The 27,462-nt window shown below is 34.8% G+C and overlaps 1 protein-coding gene across 1 annotated transcript in view; it reads left to right on the top strand.

The window, feature by feature from the left end:
- The window catches only part of LOC145680864 (gastrin/cholecystokinin type B receptor-like), a 709,364-nt gene that overhangs the window by 629,699 nt on the left and 52,203 nt on the right, over window positions 1-27,462 (top strand). The window contains exon 5 of the mRNA XM_081751997.1: window positions 11,713-12,414. Coding sequence (XP_081608123.1) covers window positions 11,713-12,414 — 702 coding nt within the window. The remainder of the gene's footprint in view (window positions 1-11,712; window positions 12,415-27,462) is intronic.

Here is a 27,462-nt window from a genome sequence, read left to right as displayed (position 1 = left end):
TGAAGAATTGTTATTATAGTAGAGGCTGGAAGAAATTACGCCCCTACAAAGTATTCTTAACGTGCACACATCAGGCGCTGAAAATTGGGAAGAAAGTTGATAATCATTCTATCTTTACTTTCTAGTATACCAGTAAATATTCGCATTGTAACATGTAATAAATTACCGGTTTTCCTCCACTTACATTTGAGATAGCGTTAGTCATTTGTTTATCGGTCGAATGTCTTATTATGAGACCCTTAAAGGGTTCAGTATATGAGACCGGTCTCATAATGTGACTCGTATAGTAATATTGGGTCTTATATTGGGAGCTGATTTGTATCGACATTTCTGTATTAACAAAGAAGTCTCTTAAACTTAGTCCTGTACATAGAGCCAGAGATTTCGTTGGCATTGTACTGTCAGTTTGGACACATTTCTTGTTATTTGGTACATATTTGAACATTAAAAGAAGTTATCAAAAATCGTTGCAGTTTATGCGCACAGGAAGTGTAAAATTATACAGTGCGTATATTCTAAAATTGAAGAAAGTGGGTTAGATTGAAAGTGTAACGTTTTAAATTTTTGTGCCATCACGGGATTTGGCTTACAGACACTATTGAATGGTGAATTAATAAGAGAACTCTTAAGAGTACACAAAAAGTCGGGGTCTTCTATTAGATACTCCTCATAAAATCGCAGTGTAGCAACTTTGGTCACATTTTTCAATATAATTTTTTATTATTATATTTTTATGTATTCCAATAGTTTCTACCGTAAATTAGACATTCCACAGAATACATTAAAGTAACAAGAGTGTTTGTTTATTCCATAATTAACCAGTATAAAGCATCTTAACTTTTAGGGTCTCATATTCGAGGTTCTTACCCTATATATGTGTATAATGTGATTTGAATATTCCATATAAGTCTTTGTAGAAAAACCTAATCAGAATGAAATTGCTTGATATTTAAGTAGATCATAGCCAGCAAACAAAAAATATACCTAAAGTGTGAGAGATTTTACACGGCAAAAAAGATACCTCAAATGGACATTGTTGCTTGTGGGCAACGTTATCATATTTCATTTATTGTAAATAATAAATTTATTTTTACCCTAAATTTTGAATTTACTACCTAAAATATGCAAATCATCCCAATTTGAAATTTTTAACACAACTTCTTCATGTTTTGCCAATTAAAGGGTTAATGAAACCGGTCGACTTATTCCCGCTGTTGTGCTTCTGTTCAGGGACTCACGCACTTGGCATCAACGCTTCACAAGGTAAAGTCACTGGTATTTGCTATTGTTGTTCACCAAATACGGAAAGACGGAACATTGAATTGTCAACACAAAGACTTGATTCTTCGTGCAGGAATTTTGAGAAAAGAAAAATAATAATTCATACAAGGTGCTTTGCATAACTATAGTACTTGACCTCCTTATCAACATTCTAAAAGTCCCCTAAGATTGACCTTGAGCTTCGACCGCCATATTGGAAAATGTCCGCCGATTTTCAGTTTTTCTCCGATAAGTCCACAATGAGGAGAGATAGCGTAAACTATAAAGAGTGTTGATATGTAGAGAATGAAAAAACATACATTTTGGAGGAAATACATCACTCTAGCTCAGCGTTTCCCAACCTTTGTCAACTTGCGGCACACTATAAGTGTAACTTGAATTCTTGCGGCACACTCATAGATTTTATTTTTAAATATAAAATACCGTGGTATCTTTTTCTGAGATAACTGATCTCCTCACAGAGAAGAAAGCTCCATCACTGGTTTTCCACTATGGTAAATCATTATGCTTATTTGTCATTCTAATTTAAAAATAGAAAACAATTGCAATGAAATATTGGACTTAGGTTTTTAAAAATACGCTTTCTTTTTCGAAAACTGCAGCCAAACTTTCACTAACAAGGAAGATCATTAAATAACTAACGAACAAACAAATCTCTCTTACTTTTAAAACACAAATGTAGGTAATTTGTATGCATGTTTGTTTTGTCGAAAGGATTGCATATTTTAAAATTTAAAGTTATGAAATAGTCTGCAACAATAAAGAAGCAATAATGGTCATAACGTCATAACAATGATAATAATATTAAAAATTCAATGATTTCAATATTAAAAATGTACAGAAAAGTAACGAGGTATAAAACTTAAAATTGTATATTCATATTAGAGGTTCATAGTAATGTGAAATACAAATATACATTTTTCCCTATGTCCTGTAATTTAATTGCTATAGAATTAATAACTTTGTTTCGATTTACTCGCGGCACACCAGCGGCCCATTCACGGCACACCAGTGTGCCGCGGCACACCGGTTGGGAAACGCTGCTCTAGCTGTATTCGTTCAGGAAATACGAAGTTTTAAATTGTGGGAACTTTGTTATTTTGTGCAAGGAGTTCGGTTTCTCTGGCAGATTTCGAACACTATAGATTGTATACTTACTCAAATTGTGCATTGAAATGATTTCAGTAATCTTAAACTGAAACGGAAGAACAAAGTGATAACTTTGACTTCAATGAATGTAGGAATAAAAATCTAATACAATAATGTAGTTATTAATAGCCAAGGATTTTTCAATAGAATTATCTATGTCGTAAAAGCAACTGGTAAGTTGAAAGATTACTTCCAATATGGCTTTTTCCAAATCCCATCTTCACGAGAAACGGCATTAAGTAATCTGTAGTTTCAGCTTTTAAATGTGAAGAAAGCAACTTCAAAGTATCAACGAATGCTGTTCATGTTTTAGATGGAGGCCACATTCTGCATTCTATTGTATGACCAAAACTAGTGACATACGGTGATATTCTTGACTGCTACATGTCGTACATAGTATCTCATTAGAGTGAGAATTGTATCGTTGTTTTGGATGATAATCTGAACAGCCAATGACTAAAGGAATCGAGGAACAGACAACAGTACATACAACGTCGGCAACAATTCACTTTCAAGAAAACACAGTTAAGACCTGCACTCAAGCTGAATTTTTAGGTAATCGCAATAGTAAAGTTACTAGTCAATCCCTTGGTAGCTCGTTGTTTGAAGTAAAATGTGAAGGTTTGCCAGGAAGTTAATGCTTATATTTCAATAGATAATGTAGCTTGGAAAATACAAAATGCCAAGCGCCTGTTGTTGTTATCGGTCAGAACACTAATCTCTTAATTATGTTAACAGCATTATCAAAGGAAAAGTATGATTTATGGTTTCTAAGGCCTGTTTCTGGGACTAAGAAAAAGAAAACTATATTTAATATTTATCAGCAAAGTTATTGTTTGGGGAAGAAATATGTAATGTACTGTTGTTTTTCATGCATAAACAGGTTGTAATACAATCTCAGCTATATATTGAAAGGGAGGCCACCGTGGCTCAGTGGTAAAGCTTTCACGTCTGGTGCATGTGGTGCATGGATCCCCGCTCGCACCAAGTGAGTTTTGTGGTGGACAAACACCGTATGCGTGGGTTTTCTCGGGGTTCCCTCGTTTCCTTCTCTTTCTTTATTCCATCATTTCATTCATTTCTCGTCATCACCGTCTTCTTTTGCCTAGTCGGGACGTAAAACTTCATTTCATTATTCACGTAAGATTTCATTTCATTTTCATTTTTATATTGAAAGGGTAAACTTCATGCGTTTTCTTCAGAAAGATAAAGATTTGAGGGTATCAATTTTAGTGTTCCATGATCCATTGTCTACCAAAGAAACAATAGCCGAGGCTGGTGAAAGATTTCTGCTTCAACTCTGTGTTGCCAAGAAAAGCTCGACCCTTAATGAGCATCATTATTATGAGTACAATTTTCTCATCGTTAAGCAAACACCGAGTTCCATATTTGAATTCGCAGTGTTATTCCCATTAAGTGCAGCAACAAAGCAACATTTTTTTTCTTTTATATCATCAAGTGTACGAATGGAAGGGGAATTCATTACAGCCTACATATTAGGGATGGACACAATCTAACAACAAATTGATGCCAGTTCGCTCAGATCTGGAACCAGCTACTTCTGAGTTATTGCACATAATGTCTTGAGGTGTAAAGATAATTGTAAGAAGAATTGTGTTTGTCTCAACGTTGGGCTGCCTTGTTCAAACATGAGCGGTTATTGCCAGTGTGTTTCGTGTGATAACTACCCAGATGTTCCTACTTTGCAACAAAATTAGGATGAATTATATGCATTTAATATTTAAATTACATAGGCAAAAGAACAAAATTTGGAACATACTTTTAACAATAATTTTCAATATTCGTTCTTGCATTCTAATATCTTTAGTATTTTATTTTAGCATCTTTAGATATAGAAAAGGTAGTGGCACCTTGAAAAACAATATAAACGCTGCAGAAATTTAAGTCAAAATGAGAGATTTGTTAAGAAAAATAAACTATGCTCAATAGGCGTTTGTCAGATACTTTTTTTTCTTTTTGTAGTTGACATAAACGTCTATTGAGCATAGTTTATTTTTATCCTCTTCATTTTAATGCACAATTTGAGTATATAATCTATAGTGATCGAAATCTGCCTGAGAAACCGTACTATCTGCACAAATAACAAAGTTTCCAAAAGTTAAAACTTCATATCTCGTAAACGAATAATGCTAGGGAGACGAATTATACACCAAAATGTGTGCTTTTTCATTCTCTATATAGCATCACTCTTTATAGTTTATGCTATCTCTGCTCATTGTGGAGTTACCGGCGAAAAACTAAAAATCGGCGGCCATTTTCCAACATGGCGGCCGAAGCTTAAGACCAATCTTATTGGGCTTTTAGTATGTTGATAAGGGGGTCAAGTACTGCAACTGTACAAAATTCCTTGCTTGTATGATTTTTTTTTTGTATAAACCCCTAATTTTGATCTCAAATTCCTGCACTATCTCCTTCCTCTGGGACAATTACAACACAGCTACGCAATTACCTGAATTGAGATCACTGTTGCCATATCTTAAAATCTTAAATATCTGAATATAACACATTGTTACACGCATTTAGTATGGGTGCAAAGGACCTTTCTGGCCAAACTCTTAATGATAAACAGCAAGCAAATAATTAAAAAAGAATTGATGTCGATTTCCAATCAGGCGTATTCTTTCAGTCACTTTACTGAGAACGTGGTCATATTGCCAGTCTTTTAGTAGAACGTGGTGCATTTCTATAAATCGGCTAAAATTTGTCTTATTACAAAGAGGCTTATTTCGAATTACATTGATTATTTCCATAAACATTAGAAACTGAAAATGATATCAGATAACACTGGTCCACATCAATTTTGCTGACTGGAGGCTACCAGCTGTTCTTTAATAATTCCAGTGTGCTAAATCCCAAAATCAAATCCGTTTTTCTCTATCACGTCAGGTATTTTCACAAGATGAAATTTTATCTAATATTTCATGTATGCTTTAGAACCACTAATCATAACGTAGTTCTACAAGGTGTCATAAGGTGGCAGTACATACACTGTTACGTTTAATTTTATTTTTACGAGTTATTACGTAAGAATTAAAGAATATGTTAAATAAATTATTGGTAATTCAAAATCATGTTCAATTAAAATTGAAGAGGATATTATGTATGTAAAGGGTTGAAATAAGGGAGCACTCGCAGCTGAATTTTTATGCAGGGTGACGAATTACTCTGCACTCTTTGTTTATCGAAAACACGGCGAGTCAATAGATTGCGAAAGGTGTGCTAGAATTTTGTGAAAGTTTTTGGAACATTTACTAATCTGGTTATTTCTAGTATTGGTGCCCTGTATTGATGTAGTGATATCTACAGGATTACAACTACTATAGTGTAGACTACACACATTCTGATCAAGTTGGCAGCTGTACCGAGTTTAAATAACATGACATCTATTCGTAGAAAGTGTAAGAACGATCCTGATATATTTTGCTATATTTGTGGTTCTTTCACAACCCCGAAACAACGAAAAAATATTTCGGAATTTATACGAAAAGTATAGCATGCATATTTCGGAATTAAATTGGGCGACCAAGATAAACTATGGGCACCACATAAAGTATGCAGGACCTGTGTAGAAAATCTCAGACAATGGAGCAAGGGTCGATGAACAAGCCTTTGTTTTGGAATCCCAATGGTGTGACGAGAGCAGCAAAATCATGTAAATGACTGCTATTTCTGTATGGTAAATGTATCTGGTATGAGCAGGAAATCTAAACATACTATTCAGTATCATTACCTTTATTCTGCTAGAAGACATTTTCCTCACAGAAATGAAATTCCTATCCCTACATGCAGCACGTTTGCAAGTTCCAGTGATGATGACGATTGCTCTGTCAACACAAAAATACAGAACGTAGTGACGGGGATTTTGTGGTGTCTGATGAATGTAATTCATGCATACCCTTCACTCAATCAGAATTAAATGACATAATTCGCGACCTTGCTCTACCAAAAGCATCAGCAGAATTGCTGAGTTCAAGACTGAAAGAAAGGAATATGTTGCACCAGGACCAACTATCGTATATCGGAAGAGAGAGAAGCATCTATTACAATATTTTCAAAAAGATGAAGAACTTGTGTATTGTACAAATGTAAAAAGATTAATTGAAGCTATGAGATGTGATTATGATGCGAAAGAATAGAGGCTCTTTATTGACTGTATAATGTCAATAAGTTGGCATCCATTGTTGTTGGTCACTCCACACATTTGAAGGAAAGCTACCAAACATTGTAAATGCTCTTTGAGAAGATAAATTATGAAAATGGTAGATGGCTTGTGTGGGGGGACCTCAAGGTAATTTCAATGTTACTGGGCGAACAAGCAGGTTTTACGAAATACCCTTGCTTTATTTGTTTATGGGACAGCCGTGCAAGTAATGAACACTGGGTACGAAGATTGTGATCTGCCAGAGTAGATTTTGAAGTGGGAGTGAAAAACATCCGGAAGGAACCGCTTGTTGACCCTAAGAAAGTATACTCCCTCCACTACACATAAAGCTGGGATTAATAAAACAGTATGTAAAAGCTTCGAATCAGGTTGGTGCTTGCTTCAAATACATTTGCTCGAAAATTCCTGCATTGACACAGGAGAAACTGAAAGCTGGTATTTTTGACGGCTCCCAGATAAGGTTGCTAATGAAAGATAAAGAGTTCTTACAAACCACGAACCCTACAAAAAGAGATGCATGGGATGCTTTTTGTGCCGTTGTTACAAATTTTCTTGGAAATTTTAAAGCGGACGACTACGAGGAACTTGTTGAAAATTTGTTGGCCACATTTCAGAAGTTAGGAGTAAATATGAGTGTGAAGCTTCACTTCCTACACAGCCACCTAAACTATTTTCCTTCCAATCTTGGTGCCCTTAGTGAAGAACAGGGTGAACGATTTCACCAGGATATCAAAACTATGGAGAACCGGTACCAGGGAAGGTGAAAGAAAACATGATGGCGGTGGTTCTTGCAGCGTGACGTTCCGGAGGCCACTTACTCCAGAAAATCAAAGAAACAAAGATTTTTGCCTAAGTAGGTAAGCACGTTATGTTATTTTGTTGTGTGCATTTATCAGCTTGAGGTCGTAAATGAAATTAAAAGATGTATTGGATTTCCTTAACTTTCTATCAAGTCTAAATTCATTATGACAAGTAGGTTCGTAAAACTACTCCATATGTAATATTCTGGAACCATAAACATCATATTGCACATCAAATCGTATACTATATATATATATATATATATATATATATATATATATATATATATATATATATATATATATATATATATAATATGTGTGGGTGGGTGTCAGTAACTTCATCGTAACTTGTTGCGTATTTATATTAATGTTAAGGCAATAGTACAATATTTAATATAAGCTTCTTACTAAAATATATGGAACAAATAAGAAACTTCTGTCAGTGTTACTATGATCAGATTGTGTAAAATTCTGACGTGATAGGCAAGAACTAACTACACCACTGGAATCAGCGACCTCGATTTTTTAAAAAACAAGTCAAATATCTCAGTCAGCAGAAAAAAAGTTTTCATATGTAGACCAGTGTAATTATTTAGAAATGATTTAAACCTTCATCAGATGTTTTGTTCTATGCTTTAGTATATTTCTTCATAGAGCAGTGTTCTTTTACATTAAAATTCATATTCTTTCTGTAAGAAATAATGATAACTAGAAAGTTATATGTAAGATACTTTGTGTATCAACTTACAGAAGGATCAAGTTTACAGAAATTAAACATGTTAAGGAGCTACTTCCAAGAAATGTGCTTCTTCTCCTCGTTTTCCGTCTAACGTTTCTTACTAGCTATATAATTATTTATACAAAACATTTTGTGCACTACTAATATTTCGTTTGAAACTGCTAAAAGTTCTTTACTTTTAAAAACTCTTCCGTAATATGATATTTTCTTTATTACAAAGCACCATACTTCAAGTTTTACATCATAGTTACAGTGGAACTTAATGTTATATAACAGAATAGTTGTATCCTTTATCCACAAAATTAATTATTTACTCCTAACGCGGCGTAAGCATACGGGATGTAATGTTTCATTTTAGATGTATGTTGGTGTGTGTGTATTTATATAGGGTGTTTCAAAACAACACCGAAAACGTTTGGAAGGCGATTCCTGACACCAACATAAGACGAAAAATATAGACCATCCTGGGTGCACAAATGCTTCCTTTCGGAGTTATAGGTTGATAAAAACATGAATAAATTAAATTAATTCCATAGCTCTAAAACTGTCGGACCTACCCTAGTCGGGTCAAGACTTCACTTAGGAACTAGTATGTGCCCTCTCCAATATCCAAGTTTCAGAATCCTGCGGTACTTCTGCAACATTTTTATGGAGGAAGTTGGAGAATACTTCAAATTATATGCCAGTAGCCAAACTCACTATGTAAAATTGCTTCGTGATAACTTAAGGATTCTGATATATGTAATTTTGGGTAGCGCACATATTAGTTCCTAATAGTCATGGATCTACCTATGGTTCTGTAGGAAATTTGAGTATAGAGAATTTTTCTTCAGAAATCGTTAGTAGTGTCTAATTCGACACTACTTTTTCACTCTCACTTTCTACTGCTGGACGAAGTTGGGGTACACTAATCTTAGGATTTCGTTTGATTTCATTCACAATCATTCACTCACCTCTGTAATTATTTTCTTTTCTGGCGTCCCGTGCGGTAACTTTCTGGTTGAGCTGTTGTATTTAAATTTGTTCACAGTGTACTGAATAGTTGAATGGGATTCGTTCACATTTTTCCTATATGTCTAGGTCACTTACCTTTTAAGGCAAGGTTTACAATCACCTTCTTCTAATCACTATTAAACTCCTTTCGACGCCCCACAAAGCAGATTCACAGCGTAAACTATCGTGTACTTGTCTTTGTCCCTGTGCCTCTAGAAGGACGACTACGCAGTAAGCTCAGAAAGACCAAGAAAAGGTGTCACCCTTCTGAACACAGTTGATGTACGAACAAGTATGTTGCACGAAAAAGTGGCTTTTTGTTCTTTTCACTATTTTTAGAGTTTGAATATCTGGTTTGTTGTTTTCATATCTTGGTGCTTGTGATGTTTCCTTACAACAAACTAAAACAAAGCTAGTACATGAAGTTCACTTTTTGGCGGTTAGAAAGCAATTTCTCAAGTATGTTCACAGTACGTACAAGTGTGTTATATACTGTATGTTTAAGATGACAATGTTATGGAAAGCAGTATACTTATTTGTTATTTATTTTTTTGCAATAAGTTTGAAAAAATGCGTATAGTTAATTTGAATATGCACCTAAAGCTAAATAAACCAGCATCCAGTTCCTGACCACAGTTTCTATGTTTTGTACATATGTTGATGTTTCTTCACAGTATTGTATTTTATTATGTCGTTTCCATATCACGTTTTCTTGGAACTGTTTAAGTTATTTGGTTTAAAATCGTTATAAACATTAAAGAGTCTTTCCTAGTAAGATAGTGAAATCGGCCCTTGATCCAAATAAGGTCGCTAATGCCCCAAAAGGTTACCATTGACCTAAAACTACTTCAAAACAATTTTTGACCTCCTACCCCTCCCCTTACAGAATTATCGTATTATAATTTCTCAAAGTTGATTTTTTTTTTAAATTTTGGTGGGGGTGGTCGAAAAATTTTGAAAGTTTCACAATTTGTAGATACTATCTAAATGTAAATGTGCATTTTTTTTTTCAAAACCATCGATGCGTATTTTCTTTATTTTTGCGTTTTGAAAATTTCAAAAAATTGTAGAAAAAAATTTGGGGGGACACGTCGCTGATTTTTTGCTAATTTTTTATACCCTTAGATATAACATATTTTTTTCGGTGCCTGAAAGTGATGGCAACATTGTCAAAAAGAAATAAAACTGAAAACAAACGTGTTTCTCGCGCAGTTTTCTCACTTTGGGCCCCTTCAAACAATCCTTCGTCAAAGTTCACAATTCTTCTTTCTTTTGCGTCCGTTCCGATTCTGTCGTTCTTTGGCTGCTTTGATTGTGTCCGTTTCGTAATAGAAACACCAAATATATCTCTGTAACAGTTTTTCCACTGCAACCAACTCTTGCACAACAAAGTTACACGTCTCGCGTCGGACCCTTGTGTCTACTAGTGCTTGTTTCACTGGTCACACACACAGTGGAACTTTCTATCGGTAGCGCTCTCTACCGCGAGCTGTGTAACTTTGTTGTGCAAGAGTCGATTGAAGTGGAAGCACTGTTACAGAGATATATTTGGTGTTTTTATTCCGAAACGGACACAATCGAAGCAACCGAACAACGACAGAATCGGAAGGGACGCAAAAGAAAGGAAAATTGTGAACTTTGGCAGAGGATTGTTTGAAGGGGTCCTCACCTTGAGGGTTCTAAAATGGTGGGAAAACTGTGCGAAAAACTCGTTTGTTTTCAGTTTTATTTCCTTTTTACAATGTTATCATCACTTTCAGGCCCCCCAAAAATATATGTTGTATCTAAGGGCATAACACATTTTTTTAAGCAAAAAATCAGCGACGTGTCCCCCACTTCAAATTTTTATAAAATATTTTGAAATTTTCAAAATGCAATAAATAAATAAGTAAATAAATAAATAAATAAATAAAATCAAGAAAATACGTATCGATGGCTTTGAAAAAATGCACATTTACATCTAGATAGTATCTACAATCTGTGAAATGTTCAAAATTTTTCGACCACCCCCATCAAAATTTTAAAAAAATATTGAATTTTGAGCATGTATGATACGATAATTCGGTAAGGGGACGGGGTAGGGGTCAAATTTTTTGAAGGTAGTTTTAGGTCAAGGATAACCTTTTGGATCAATAGCGACCCAATTTGGATCAAGGTCCGATTTGAATATCTTACTACGAAAGACCCTTTAGTTTAATTTTGGTTTACGTTTTCAAGGAAAAACATACAAGTGACTCAAATTACTCAAAGCCTAAGGGATGAGGAATACTATTAAAATGTTAATATCTTATTCAGTTGTATATCTTATTCAGTTGTATATCTTATTCAGTATCTCATTCTTTGGTGTTCTGGAGACACAATATATTTAGTACAATTATTAGTAAGATTTTTTTTTTAATTTTTGGCAACTGAATGTCATATTACCATGCAGAAGAAATATGGTTTTGTTTGTAATAATTATTATTGCTGCTAAGCCAACAATTTAGATTAAGTAACAAACGCAATTATATATCTTAAACTTCAAGTTTTAAATTTTAATAAAATATTTTATATTTCTTTTATAGGTGAGAGGTTAAACGGCACTACAGAATTACTGGCTGCGTCAAGCACACCAACTGTTAATGGATCAAACACTTCCCTTGTTGACGGCCATGATTGTAGTTCTTCTGGAGCGGCAAAATGCAGAACCCGTCCAGTATCTTTATGGCTACCTAGAGGTGTTGTGGTAAAATGGCCCAGTAGGCCAATGAGAAAAACAACGCAGCTCAAAGACGCTTTAGAAACATCATCGACAACCATAGTAACACCGCCCGCCTCATCTACCTCGCCCTACAAAGCTGAAAATTCTAACAATACTGGAGGGACAGCCACTTACACTTTCTCTAGACACGCCATAAGATCTACTTACATGGACAAAAGTATAGAGGCCAAGAGGAAAGTTATACGTATGCTATTTGTTGTAGTGCTAGAGTTTTTCATTTGCTGGACTCCTTTGCATGTAGTGATGACGTGGCATCAGTTTGATGGAGATGGTGTGTACAAAGTTATAGGGAGCACTGGAATTGCACTTGTACAATTACTGGCTTTTATAAGTTCTTGTTGCAATCCAATAACCTATTGTTTTATGAACAAAAAGTTTCGACAAGCTTTCTTAAATGTGTTTAACTGCCACAGGAAACGTTCTCAAATTGGAAGGGCTGCTTCTGAGTTATCAGGGAATGACAGTATGCTTTACGTTGGCAGAGGAAGTACTGTTGGAAAATCCGGTAAGTTTCTGGAGAAAAGAAGTGAATTATATTCACTTGATAAACTTTTTCCTTAGGTATTAACAGTAATCCAGGTAAACATTCATAAGGAATTTTAAAATAGTATGCCACGAGATTAAAGTAGGTATGCAAAAGAAAGTTTTAAAATATGCAAAAATGACGTGATACTCTAAATTTCTTGTATTTGGAACAACATGTTTTGAATATTGATATAATTAATTTAGGATTGAATCAACTAGTTTCTTAATAATCTCTTTTCAACCTTTCCACAGTTGGGAACATTATGCAAAAGCGGAATAATCCATGAAAGCTAAAAGTAAAGTGAACATCTTTTGGTTGAGAAAGGTCGATTTTACTTTTCAAGCAATTGAAGGGGGAAAATGCATCTTACAATGGTTATCGAAAAGATGTGAAAATGATCTAAATTAAGATCTAGAAATTTTAAAACTGTTTAATTTCGATATCAACGCTTTCGCAGTTGTCATAATGGTAACGCAAGTTCTTATATAAACTATTAATCAGATGTTTTCATTTACTAAGACATGGCAGGAATATCTACGTATATAATTACACTACTTGTAGTTTTAGTGTACCATTGCATTTTCTAGCTATGGGTTCGGGTAAGAGTGTAATATAGTTAAATGAAGGAGTCTTATGGTTAGATACCTAATAAAATACAATTTTCGTGTAGTTGTTGATAATCATATTTTGAAAATCGTGTATTTTAAAAACTATGATAAAAACTCGTAACATTCACTGCTATTTGATAAAGATATGACGGGAATTTGTTTATTGCTGCTTCTTTCGTTGTGAAAACGCAATGGAAAACATTTACGTTACATATAAAATAAACAAACGAAAATACTGCAAATAAGAGAGTGAAATGTGCCAATACGATGACACAGTTTCTTAAAAATAAATGGTTAGGAACTTAATATGAAACTTAGTTTGTTGAAAATTCATGACTTGCCATAAAATTTAACTTACCTTAATATGATATTTTTAAACTTAAATTTTGTATGTCAGCTTTAACCATTCAGTTTTAAACAATAACCACAATAACCCTCTCCGCTGGTCTTATGGATAGCGTTAGCACCAAAGGTGCAGTTGGTTACAGGTTCGGTTCTTGGTTGGATAATCTAAGCAATTGGCCGCATTACTGTAGTTTTTACTTAAACCGTAAGTCCAGATCTCATATATGTTCTCAAAGGTGACAAGGGCAACTAAATTCCAAGAGCACCCCCCAAAACCAAATTGTTTTAATAATCAATTACAAATAATTATCGTCCATTTTTACGATATATGTAACATTTTACTAGAAGCAATAAAGTCACTTAGTTTAGTTCAAATTAGAGTCGAAAGAAACATTTGTTTAATAGTATCAGTGGTTTTACAGCAGAAACCAGCATGTTTTATGAATGACTCCCTTTTTTGTTATGTCAATTTACTACTACGCATTCTTAACGATTAGTTGGGATGCAGGTCAATATTCCTTTCAGTAGCTCTATATCGTACCGAATTCTTCCGATGTATTACATGAGAGTAAAGCAATTCTCTGATTTTTGTGGAGCACAGGCTTTACAAACCACTCTGGTTACTATAGCAATCAGTATTTAACTGATAGAAATAATCTACTATCTTTCACTCAATTTTTGTGAATTTTAGTCTATTACTGTACTTAATTAGTTCTAATATTTTAGCAATAATTAAGTGCATAACTATGAATTGTCATCCGCGCTGCCAATTCTCTTGAGTCCAGATGTTGAAATAAAAATATTTGAGTCATGTAAAAAGCTGAAACACAAGCCTTCAAGAGGCTGAAAATGACTTCAAAATGCATTTGTTAGAAATATTGTTTGTGTCATTTCGATTATTAATCGGTGCCTGTTACACATAAGCATTGCCGCACATCATGTTAACTTATACGAGAGCTAATTAGCTAGGTTTCATTACAACAAAAAATTTCATAAAATTCCAAACCTTTATTAAACGAAGTTTCACATTACTATTGATTTCTAATGTAACTTTGGAGATCGTCAATCGATTAATTGAACCAATATTGAATCAGAAGTCACATTACTTTTACCAGGTGTCAGTTTAGAATCAAAGATATTATATTTTTAAAAAATCAAATTTATAAAAGTAACTGCTACATTATTCTTAAGTTTGAAAATCCTTCAAAATTCCTAATTCAAACAAGAATTGAAAGAAAACTAGCTTTCATTTTAATTTCGGCGGGGAAGAGGTGACTTCTTATTTTATCTTATTAGATTCTGAATGATATTTTGGTGGAATGGACACAAACAGCTAACTCAAGCTTTTACTACAGTTAACTAGTACTTAAATATTGTAACACATTCTGTAATACTTACCAAATTTTTCATAATGAGAAAACAAATACAATAAGGGACAAGAGTATATTTGTTCTCTGGAATTACATCGCGATGTCTCACTTTATTTCTACTACTTCTGTGGCCCCATGTAGCGTAGTCGCTAACGCTCTCGTCTTTGGTGTAAGTGGTCCTGAGTTAGTTCCTGTTTAGAACACTCGGTAGAAAAAGCGCAAAAGCTGTTTCAAGCCAGCCATTCTGAGTGAGGTTTCCCTGGGTTTTCCTCATTCATGCCAAACAAATAACATGTATGTCCCAAGCAGCTTCCTTCATTCCCCAATCTTTTTATCCTTTCCTTTCCTCGGGATAGTGTGATCACCAAGGGACGTCATCCGTCATAGTTAACAGTCTAACATGTCCATGGTTGCTGAAAGCCCAGAAATTTAACCCTTAAATACTTCCTACTATTTATATTAGCCAAAAATACCGTTATCCAGGTTTAACGTTACTCAATAATTTCCACTTCAAAACTTAGAAGCAGGATTAAATGTTTAGCCTTATTAGCCTAATTATTAGTAAGTGGAAATGAACTATTTATCTGAACAAAAACATCAGATGTGCAAAAAGTGCATCCAAGTTCGTCAGTCTCAAAAAGTGTTGAGATGAGGATGGATGGGCCAATTTCCTTGACCACTGCATCTGAAACGAGCACTGGAACTTGGCGCGGGGTGTCTAACATATTCGATTACACCAAGATGTCAGTTCCTAGTTTCACGTTGGGATATTTCAGCCCTAAGGTTAGTGGTGGCCCCCCCAAATCCATCACGCTCACAAGCAAAATCCCTAAGGCTCGTCAAAATCATTTTCCTTGACATTTCGTGCAGGAATGTAAGTTTTCCTTGCCCGAGTTTCGAACTACCAATCTTACTACAGTATACTGTATATGTGCCTTAGCGAAGTTGATATTCCTAAAGTTGGTGGTGGCCCCAAACCCACCACGCCCACCACCACTATCCATAAGGCTCCTTAACACCATTTTCCTTGACACCTCGCGCCAAGTTCTGGTGTTCATTTCAGATGCAGTGGCCAAGGAACTTGGCTCATCCATCCTCATCTCAACACTTTTTGAGGCTGACGAACTTGGCTTCACTTTTTGCACCTCTGGCGTTTTTGTTCAGATTTCACTTATTTTGTAGTTCGCCATGTCAATATCGTAAATTGGAATTCTCAGTTGTGTCATATTGTTGGGTTTAAATTTAGAATTGTACATTTTTAAGGGAGTCACAATTGTCACATGCAACATTAGTTCCCAAAGGCTCTCCGACCGGGAATCGAACGTAGGACTCTGAACAACAAAGGCAAACATGCTAGCCACTAAACCAGCAGGGAGGATTTCTTCTATTAAATATCTGTCAGAGAATTATGTCCAAACGAGCTTCTAATTCATTTACCCGAGCTACAAAATCACGATCGTTCTCAGTTATTAGTACCTAAATACGAAGAGTATCAACAGGGCCCCAAAACCCTTGATGCTGAATCCTCGATGCTACATCACTAGACATTGGTGATGTTTCAGTATACTAAGTTGTTCTCTACCCTTCCACATTGTGAAATTACGGAGTTCACTACATGACGCGCATTTTGCGCAGTTTCATACTGCCTTGGGTTTTCCTTCCAATGATATAAACTTTTCAAATAGCTTGTACACTTAATTATATTTGCCACCAAGATATCCTACATGAACTGACATAAATTAAAATTGTGCTTCCGGTTGACTTGGAAAGTTGAATTGATGAAGAGTTGCTGATGAATTTCTACATGTTATTAAACGAGTCACTTTTTGGAGCTATAATCTCATGTTTCAGAAACTTGGAATTAGAATAAAAACTTGAAATTCGGTGTGCTTGTACGTTTTCGTTAGCATTACCTACGTAAATCAGTAAAAAAAACGGGGATGAATAAATCCCCATGTTATTTAAATAGGCGTTTTCCTGGGATACAAAATTTTATCTTTTAGATAGTTGAAATAGGAAAAGAAACTTGAAATTTGGTAGAATTGTGGGCTTAAGTGGTGTGAGACCGTAGGCCGAGCAAAGGTGAGAGTGTGGAGGCGAAGTCCCCAGCTGAGCAAATTAGGAAATATTAAAAGCAAATTCACAAAATTCACTGTTGATGAAAAGGCTGATACGTAAGAGATTCGCGCACTGTTCACAAATATAGACACGAAGCATCAAGAACATTTTTACATAACGACTGTGGTAACCATAATATGACTCGTGGTACCAATATATTTACGAAATCCATTACATTTTGTTGCTAGTCTCACATAAAAGTCGACCAATTGGATTTCTCATTTCTTCGAAAACTTCATTAATTCTAAATATCGAAAATCTTCACCTCTACATTCTCTTAATTAACATATTAATTTCAATATCTATTTAATACCAATGACTGCAATAAAGGAAGAAAGGAAAAAGAAAAAAAATATTGGCTTTCCTTGTATGGGTTTCCAACCACGAAATTTACGGCAGCATGTACGTGCCTTGTCCCACTTTTTTTTTTTAAAAGTTAACTGATTCACAGAACGTCCCTCATTAACTTGCTTAACTACTTATTACTAGCTTTCACTTATTGTACTCGCACACTGAGAAAAAAATGTATGTGACGTACGTAAAAACGTAGGTTACATTTGTAAATCCTGTAGTTTTTAGACTTAACATACACTAAACGTAACTGGAAAAGTATATTTTAAACAAAATTTCCGTATAAGTGTTCCGAATAAACGTACTTTTCGCACGAACGAAAGAACTGTATGTAGGCGGTCAGGATCTCACATACAGATGGCCGTATTGACTTATAGCTAACGTACATAATGTACGGAAGACTGTTAGATGTCAGACATACTGCAACGGCATTGTGTAACATCCAAGTGGGAAAGAGGGCAGTACGTATGGAGCATATGGATAATGTATGCTAAATATTGATTGCTGTAGTAAACATAAGGATCCCGTATATTTCTACAATATATCGATGTCCGGATAACAGAATTTTCTTAATGAGCTTAGTTCGTTTTTCTATTAACCTAGAATGACAGGGACACGAACACAGAAACATCGAGGAGAGTTAAGATTCCAAAGGCTCTTCCACCGGCAATCGAACCCGGGACCTCATACAACAAAGGCGCACGTGAACGTCAATAGACCAGCGAGGAGGGCACCCACTCGGACATTTGACATTATCACTCTGAACATGATGTTTTGAATAACGGAATCGTTCCCGATTTCTGATTGTAAGGACATTTTTTTTTTTTAACCAATGAAAACTTCCATAGCAAATTCCTCAAATTTCATACTCAAGCCTATATAGGGTACATACATGGAAAGTTTCACATTTTTATCTCATTAAGAAGTACCTAATGGCTATGGACAGTTTTTCGCCCATAAAAATTCCGATAGTACATTTCTTAAATTTGGAATCTTTTACTTACTCAGGTCATTACGTAAGGTAGGTACCATTACGCAAAGTTTTAAGTTTCTAACCAATTTCTGTTTGGGTAAGGACAGTTTTTCGTCCATAAAAGTTCAATAATACATTCTTTAAATTTCGGACATTTTAAATATTCAAGCCATTATAATGTAGCTTTGTGTAGACATTCACATCTTTATCTCATTAGGAAGTACCTGATGACTGCAGACAATTTTTCGCCTATAAGAAATTTCCCAGAGCTCATTCCTCAAATTTCGGCCTTTTTCCATGCTCAGGTCATTGTAAGGTACCTTTATGCAGAGTTTCACGTCTTAGGTACATTTGTGTATATATTCATATCTTTATCTCATTAGGAAGTACCTGATGACTACGGACAATTTTTCACCTACAAAAAAAAAAAAAAAAATCCCATAGCACATTCCTCACTTTTCGAACTTTTTTCATACTCAAGTCATTATAAGGTACCTTTATGCAGTTTCATGTCTCTATCTCATTCCGAAGTACCTACTCAACATGATGAGTGAGTGAATGAACCGATTTCTTCTAGGTTAAGGACAATTTCTCGCTCATAAAAAATTCCCATGGCACATAGTTTACATTTCGGAGTTTCCCCATACTCAAGTCATTATTGGATACCTTTATGCAAAGTTTCACGTCTCTATCTCATTGGAAAGTACCTAATCAATTTGATGAGTGAGTGAGTGAAACGATTTCTTGCTTGGCTAGACAGTTTTTTGGCCATAAAAAGTTTCCCATAACACATTCCTCACATTTCGGACTTTTTCCATCCTCAAGTCATTATAAGGTACCTTTATGTAAAGTTTCACATCTCTATTTCATTAGGAAGTACGTAATCAATTTGATGAGTGAGTCAATGAGCCTGAAAACTGCATAGTTTAGGGATCCAGTACTGAAATATGGTTGAAAGTAGAAATTTGAGATTTTGTGTTTGAGTACATCTCTCGGATATTTCCTTAAACTCTAAATCTAATGTTTCTACCTTTTAATAGAGTCGTTTCTACAGAGCCTTAAAATCGGCGATTTTACCCAAAACTCTTGTGCGTGTATAACATTCTTACGGCAGTGCAGGCCAGTTTTCATTTTCTTCGTGGAACTTGGCTGCCATGCACTGCCATGCATGTTGATGTGTGCGTTTGTTTAATTGTACAATACGAAGCAAAAAACCTGCAACATGAAAGTTTAAGTTCATTGTGAAACTACGCCAACAACATAGGCAACCAACCTAACGTCTTTGTGGCACTGATCACGCCAGGATAACCTTCGGCTTCGTCCCCCTGCACACTTCGTTTGGAGCAAGAAATGCATAGACCACGTGACTACAAACCACAAATTTCTCACAAGATGGAGTAATAGATTAAGGTTCTTCTCATTTCTCTTCTCATTTTACATCCTCAGTTTTAAAGAGTGAGAAAGAGAAAAAGGTCAACGTGATAAAAACTAAATAAAGAGGAATATGCGAAATATAAAGGAAAAGAAAACGTGCGCATATATTGACAAATGACACATGCACTTCAAAGGAGACCACCTCAAATTTTGTTATGAACCATATATAATAACTGTGAGAATCAGCAAACCACAAAGACATAATTACACACAGTAAGTGTTATGTAACACATATTTATTTAAACAAATAAAAATGCTCGCAGAAAGCTGAAAATGTCTTTAAAATCTCAACCATAACTGAAACAAGAGATTACTTCTCTATTGTTTTTCTTCGTAGCATCCATCTACATGGAGAAATGAGAAAGAGAGAACATCGTAAGAGATTCGCACGTATACAATATCGGAAACTGCTAAATGGAAAAAATTACAGTCTTTGGATGGGATTCGAACCCAGAACCATAGTTTTAGAAATCCCACACTCTACCGATGTAGCTAGTCTGACAGTAGTACCCTGTTCCTCCATCATTAACTATGAAAGATGGAATGGACTCTGCAGAAAACTATGTCTAACATGTCCACGACAGACCGCCTATAACCTATGTCTAATTGGTACTTTAAAAAGCTAGTTCTACACGTGCATAGAAAAGTAAAATCAAATGAGTAGTTAGTACACATCACTTTGTCTGTCTCACTCTATCTCTGACTATAGAAATCAAGGAAGAAGAAAAAAGTATAGAGGTGAGAACACAGGAAGAACAAGCAAAAATATAAGTTGCAGGAAACTGAATATCAAGGGGAGAGAGAGAGAGACATAGAGACAGAGAGAAAAATAGAGGAACGGAGCAAACGATTTAATATACATCGGAAAAGAAGGTTCACAACTGTGCTATACATTTAATGTATTGAATACTCTGCAGGCCAGTCTCCACGGGGGGGCTAGGGGGGCCGGGCCCCCCCTAAACTTTGGCTGGCCCCAATAAAGGTTTCACGATAGGCTTGCAAATGAACTATAATGTGATTGGGTCGGGCTCCCCCTAACTTCGGCCGCCCCCCCCTCCGTATATTTTTGGGCTGGCTACAGGCCTGATACTCTATTTCTTCTAAATTGCTTGCTAGAGGACAAATATTAATTTGTAAAAAAGTAGCAAATGCCCGCGTTGTCTTGTTTTCTTACTGTTTCAGTAATAGTGGAAAACGTGGTTTATGCAACATAATAAATTACTAATTTTCCCACAACAATCATGTAGATGTTGTTGATGATTTTGAGTTTAACGTCCGTTCAGCAGCGAGACTATATGAGACGTGGACCTACTTATTAACGTGGAATCCGAACCATATGAGCTGCTGCCGGGAATCGAAGCAACCATGTACTGTTGGTAAGAAATTTCTAAGCAAAAGAAAAAACTGATCAGCAAAATACATAAAACGATAGTCCTGCAAACTATTACTTAAAGAGAATTTATTGTAAAATCAATACATCCATGTGGCGGTATCGTGTAGTCGTAAAGTGATTAGAAAACTTAATATTAAACTGTCGATCACATTGTTTTACTTATTTGAATTCAATGTCGTATAGATTCGGTTTTAGCTCTAGATTTCAGCGTTCTCACTTCGATTCTTAACTTGTTGGAAATATGCATTAATCGAAATTATAAAAGTATACGAAATTTAACTAGCTAAAAGAAGAGAATAACATAAAAATCCGGATTAGAGTATTACAATGAACATGTGTATTTTGTTTACGGTTTGCAAGTCATAGCTTATAGGAATTATATATATATAAAAAAAAAAAAACATTCGTTGTGAAAGCACAATAAAAAAAGCAGAGAATAGACACAAACCTCAGGTGAGAACACGAGAAGGCGGAGGTAGTAGACTACTCTACTAAACCGCTCGGCTATATCTTAATTCTCTAGTACGTTTTGAAAAATATTGTCTAGAGTATTTGCACTTTACTTGTTTCTGTTTTGTTGTTTGTCATATAATGTATACGAGTGGCGAATAATAGAATAGGACTGTTTTAGACGAGTATGAACAAATTTCCCAGACAAGTTGTAATCTTATATGTATCTAAATTGCACAAATAAATCAGATTAAATCTGTAAAGTGCTTCGGGGGTTTTGATGGAAGTTAACTGTTGCATAGTTACGAGCTTTTGTTTATGCCCACCACTCGATGGAAGTTATGTTCTTGAAAGATAGTAACTGCTACTATATTCTAATGTATTGGATTTTAAAACATTGGAAAATATTTTGTTACTAACAGTGAGTGAGTATTTTTGCGTGTACTAGTTACTGTAGGAAATTATCTAATAGGTTCTGGTGCTTTTCTTTTATTAAACTTCAGAAGACTTAGCTTCTTTTTCGTTAATTGGTAAACTTTATTGTAGCACTCATGGGTTTTAGTCTAGAAATACAGGAACACTACCCTTTGCCTAAGATGAGATCCAACCCGTACTGAAAAATCTTTCGATAACAATTTTAATGCCTTTGAAGTCTGATTCATGCCCGCTTGGGAATAACTATTTACAATAGACGTCTCATTAATTTATCTTATGATGATATAATTTGCAAAACATTTTTGTATTACAATGGCTACAGCGTTCATTTTAGTTGGCTAGAGCGCTTCGTAGTAGCTGATTCAGACTCTTCTTGAAGGCATCAGACATAATTCTAGCTGTGATTGAAAAAAATGAAATGAAATCTTTGAGTTTTACGTCCCACGGTTATGCCAGTTAGGCTAAAGGAGACGGTGATGATGAGTAATGAATGAAATGGTGGAATGAAGAAAGTGGGAGGAAACGGGAGAACCCCGAGAAAACCCACGCACACGGTGTTTGTCCACCACAAAGTTCACTTGGCGGGGGCTAGCTGTGATTGAAGTCTGTCTTTCAAAATGTTAGCGTTGTTTCAGATAAAGTAAAATTTAAAATGCTGACTACAGTTCAAAGAGTAAAATTGAATTACTGTATTTAAAAAAATTAAATCTCCCATACCTATTGAGATTAGTCTATTGTTTCTTTGTGTCACACTTCTAATAACAAACTTAATTCTCCAGAATCAGGAACAGCAGGAGGCAATAGCAAAGTGCTATTACTGGTTGGAACATTTCTTAAATGCTTTAAGATACATTATATTTAACCAAGGAAATACGTACTATTATTTTCGTTGCTAATTTCTAACAATATTCTTATCTCTTGGGTGAGCCTGCCGTGAAAAATTTTATGTTAGATACATAAAGAAGAGAACCGGAAGTTTTTCATAAATTGAGTTTGTCGAACAAATAAGAGCTATTAAGTTCAACTCTCGCTGCATAGTCTATAAACTGCATCAAGTTGTTGGATTCTCCTCTTTTTATGTCTGCCGCTTGCCGTGCTTGTTATTGACTTAACCACATGGGTAATCCACGCTAACAAGAAGAAAATGTAATTTAACTCAAATATTAACTTTGAAACGATAAAGAATAAGTAAACGAGCAGCGACGCTTCAGGGCTTTAAACGAATTAAGGCTCAAAGTAGCCTACGCAAACTAACTCGTAGTCTGCAAGCTATCAACCTTTATATGAACATCATATAAAAATTAATCTTGATTATGCTTGGAAGTTGTGTGTTAATAATAAAGCCAATATTTGTTAGAAATATTAACTACTTACTGATCAGTTAGTTTAAAATGAATTAAAATATCGAATATAATTTATAAGTGATGTTAGTTTTAAAGAAATTAATATTATTAAATGTATACAAGCGCATTTAGTCTGCAAACAACTTGTGCAGAATACCGACTCATCTTTCTGAAAATGATCCAAGTAATCTGAAAATAATCAGATATGATGATTATACATAAGGAAATTAAACATATCTTTTATGGTTATTAGAATTCTAAACTTCTTGTTTGACTTCAAAAACACAAATGTTTCGCTATACTCAACAACAGAAATTACATTAAGTCTTTAGGAGAAACACTGGTAACTTAGCATTTTCACAATGAAGAGAAATGAAGTTGTAACAAGGAAAAGGTATCAGAAATAATATACTATCAAAGACTAAAATTTATGCAGCGTGAACTCGTGAAGGCATTATTAAGATCTGGAGTAAGTGAATGAATCATCCGAATGTCACGACTTTCCATAGATATAACTAGAACCTGGAAGTCTGCAGAACTTTTTCTACATTACATGTAAATTTTTGAAGGAAATATTTATTTTATGTTGTGAATGTGTAGCAAAGTTTTGTTGCATTTTACCTATTTTGTTTCCCTTACATTAAAATCATTTCAATGTGTAAATGTCGGTCTTGGCTTTTTTATATACTTCTTCGATTTGCTACAATTATCAAATTATGAGTTCTCATTTTCGATAAATGGCGTGCATAAGCATCAAAACGTACTTTTCTAATTAAAATGGTTGCGTTGGGTGATATTGTATACAACAACATTGCACTCATGTTCAGGTTCTTTACACAATTGCAACACTCTTATCTCTGAGTCGCTTTTTGTTGAAGTTTTGTTTGTTGGCGCGGTCATTATTTTCTCAGTCGGCATCTAAACGAATAGACCTCTTATCAATTTTTAATTTCCAAACAGTTACTGCTTTTCTACGGCTTGTGTAAAAAGAAGGTAAAGCGAAATTAAATTGCCAAAGCATTAGAAGTAACATTCTTTATTCTGACTTTGAACGCTGAAGAGGCCACACTATGCAATATTTACCATTCGTTGAATAATAAACTACAAGGATGCGTGAGTCAATTTGACACTGATACGTTTACAGCCGACTGCGCTAATTTGTTCTACAAAGTAAGAGAAGAAAACTGTTACAAAAGAAAAGAAAAAAACAAACAGAAAAAACACTTAATATCTCAGCATCTGAATACTGTTAAAAATAAAGGTACTGCTTTTAAAATTTAGGCAAAAGAAGCTGTCCTTTATTTCAACAGCTATTCCTTCTTCCAGTAGGCAATCACAGTTTTCTCTTAAACTATGCAGGCTTTCATACTAACGGAAATTCCTTTCTGGAAACCAGAAAACATGACATTAAAGAATTTCCCAGCAGTATATACGAAAGAAGTTGCATTGCTAGAAGCTAAGAAAACATATTTAAATATTTGCTGTGAAAAATTCGTGACGAAGCTGTGAGTTGACTATTCGGATTTCAGTAAGTGAGACTACAAATACTACAGATAGATATGTATCCAACATTATTATTGGATCTATGGAACCATCTTCGCCTTCGTCATTTCTTTTGGTATCAGATAAGCTCAAAAAGGCTAATGGTTCATCAAAAGCTCTGTTATTAACAAATTCTTTTTTTCTACTTTCGCCAGAAATAACACGACAGAATGATGTCCTAGTTTTCATACACGAAGAAAGCTGGGAGGGCATTGGAAGTATTAATTACTAATATACATAACTCATTTTATATGTCTAATTAATGGAATATATACAATTATCAACGAGATAAGACTGTTATACTCAAAAGTAGACTAGCTAATTTCAAACTAAAAATATTTTTAGGTATCCTTTCTGATGTCGGATTTTTAAGGAAGCAACACCCAACAACACCCAACGTTACAGCCGATTGTCACAAGGTAGGCAATCGGGACTCCATTTGCTGTGTACTACGAAAGAACTTGAAAAACAATTCATGCTCTGATGCAACATTTATCAAAAGAGGATGTTGATTCAACTCCTGAGGTGAAAAAGTGTGCTGTTCAGATCTTAGCGGCGATTTTGCATTGATTCTAGTGAATTAGGATGAGTTGCCAGAGATGATAATGAAACTAGAGAAAATATGCGAATCTCCGTACATCCGTGTATTTATTTATTTATTTATTTAATATACAACACAACAGGCTTAATACCCAATTACAGTGTTGTGTACATACAGCAAACGTTACATATATAAATTTCTTAATTATTACTACAGAAAATTTCTTGTTTCACATATGATCTGAACCTGTTTTCTGAAAGACTAAATACATCCACTTCATCAAGCTTATTTACAATATCATTGTATAATTTACACAGCCTCCACATAGGGGATTTATATAATATATTGCTCCTGGCTTTTGCACAATAAAATGTCCCTGTATTTTCTACTCTGGTTTTGCGAGTGGGAATCCGTAATGATATTTTCGAGACCAACTCCATACAGTCAATCTTATTGTTTAATAACTTGTATAAGAATAACAAGTCCAACATCCATCTTCTTTTTTCTAGAGTTTCAAAATTAAAGTTGCTTACTAGATCATTGTAGGAAAAATATTTGGGATAATAATTAGTCTTTTTGTATGTAAGCATTTTAAAGAATTTTGTTTGGATGTTTTCTATTTCTTGAGAGTATTTTTTATTATTGGGGGTCCATATTGTAGAACAATATTCTAATTTTGATCTAACATATGTAAAATAAAGTGTTGTAAACGTTGTCACACTGGAGAAATCTTGCCCTATTCTGTAAATTAAACCTAAGTTTCTATATGCGCTATTTGTTACCATATCTATGTGTTGATTGAAATTTAGTTCAGGATCAAAAATAACGCCTAAATCTTTGACAGTACTTGGTTTGGACAATTTAGTTTTTTTCAGTGTATAGTCAAAAGTGATAGGATTTCTTTTTCTCGTAAAAGACAGAGATTTACACTTGGATACATTTATTACTAATTTGTTGTCATCGCACCATGTTTGAACTCGCTGTAGGTCTTGTTGTAGTTGTATGCAGTCTTCAGTTGAATTAATTCTAGAATATAATTTGAGGTCATCAGCGAATAGGAGAATCTCAGAGTTTTCAATAAAAAGTGGAATTGCATTAATAAGTAGGAGAAATAGCAGAGGACCCAGATGAGATCCTTGAGGAACCCCAGACAGAGTAACAAACTTTTCGGTGACATGCCCCTTGTATAGAATAGATTGTTTCCGGTTACATAAATGCGATACAATATATTCTATTGCCGATTTTGAAAAGTTTAGGCTTGTTAATTTCGCCATTAGAACATCATGATCCACGACATCGAATGCCTTACTGAAATCGGTATAAATAACGTCTACCTGGCCGCCTTTGTCTAACTCCGTTGCTATAAAATTTGTTACAACTGCTAGGTTTGTTGCAGTAAACCTATTGTGTAAGAAACCATGTTGATGTATAGATATAATTGGCTTTACGTAATTCAGAATTCGTGTATATAAAATACTCTCAAGAATTTTGGCAAAAGGAGATAATATAGTGATAGGTCTGAAGTTTTGTATTTCTCTTTTATTTCCAGACTTTGGCACTGGACACACTAAACTTTCTTTCCATAAGTCTGGAAAAGTGCCTGTTCTTATGGACATATTGAATATAGTATGGAGCGGATGCTTGAATATATCAATACAGCCTTTGACAACATACGGAGGAATACCATCCGGTCCACATGACGCTTTTGGTTTGAGTGCCTTTATAGCCACTTCAATTTCTCGCAGTTGTATTTCTCCAAGTTGAAAGTTGTCCAACAGGCTAATGCATTCCGTCTTGTTAGATATAAAACTGTCTACGTCATATTTTGCTGAGACATTGTTATAAACAGATTGAAAGTAATGGGCGAAGGCCTGAGCAATCTCACTGTCCTTATTTAGTTCTTTCTCATTGTAAGTAAAGGGAGCTGATAACATATGCTTGGTTTTGCTTTTGACAAAACTCCAAAGTTAGCCGGGATCATTATGAATAGAAAGTTCAGATTCCAGAATGAATGTTTTATACGCAATTGATATGTCGGTCTTTATCTGTTTACGTAACTCATGAAATTTTTCACGATGATATAGGCTTGCAGTTATTCCACTTTTCCATTTTTTATGATGATAA

This window comes from Thermobia domestica, chromosome 3 (genome assembly GCF_964235325.1).
Source record: "Thermobia domestica chromosome 3, izTheDome1.hap1.1, whole genome shotgun sequence".
Classification (NCBI taxonomy): domain Eukaryota; kingdom Metazoa; phylum Arthropoda; class Insecta; order Zygentoma; family Lepismatidae; genus Thermobia; species Thermobia domestica.
The sequence above is the reverse complement of the archived record's forward strand: the minus strand, read 5'-3'. Positions and strand labels throughout refer to the sequence as shown.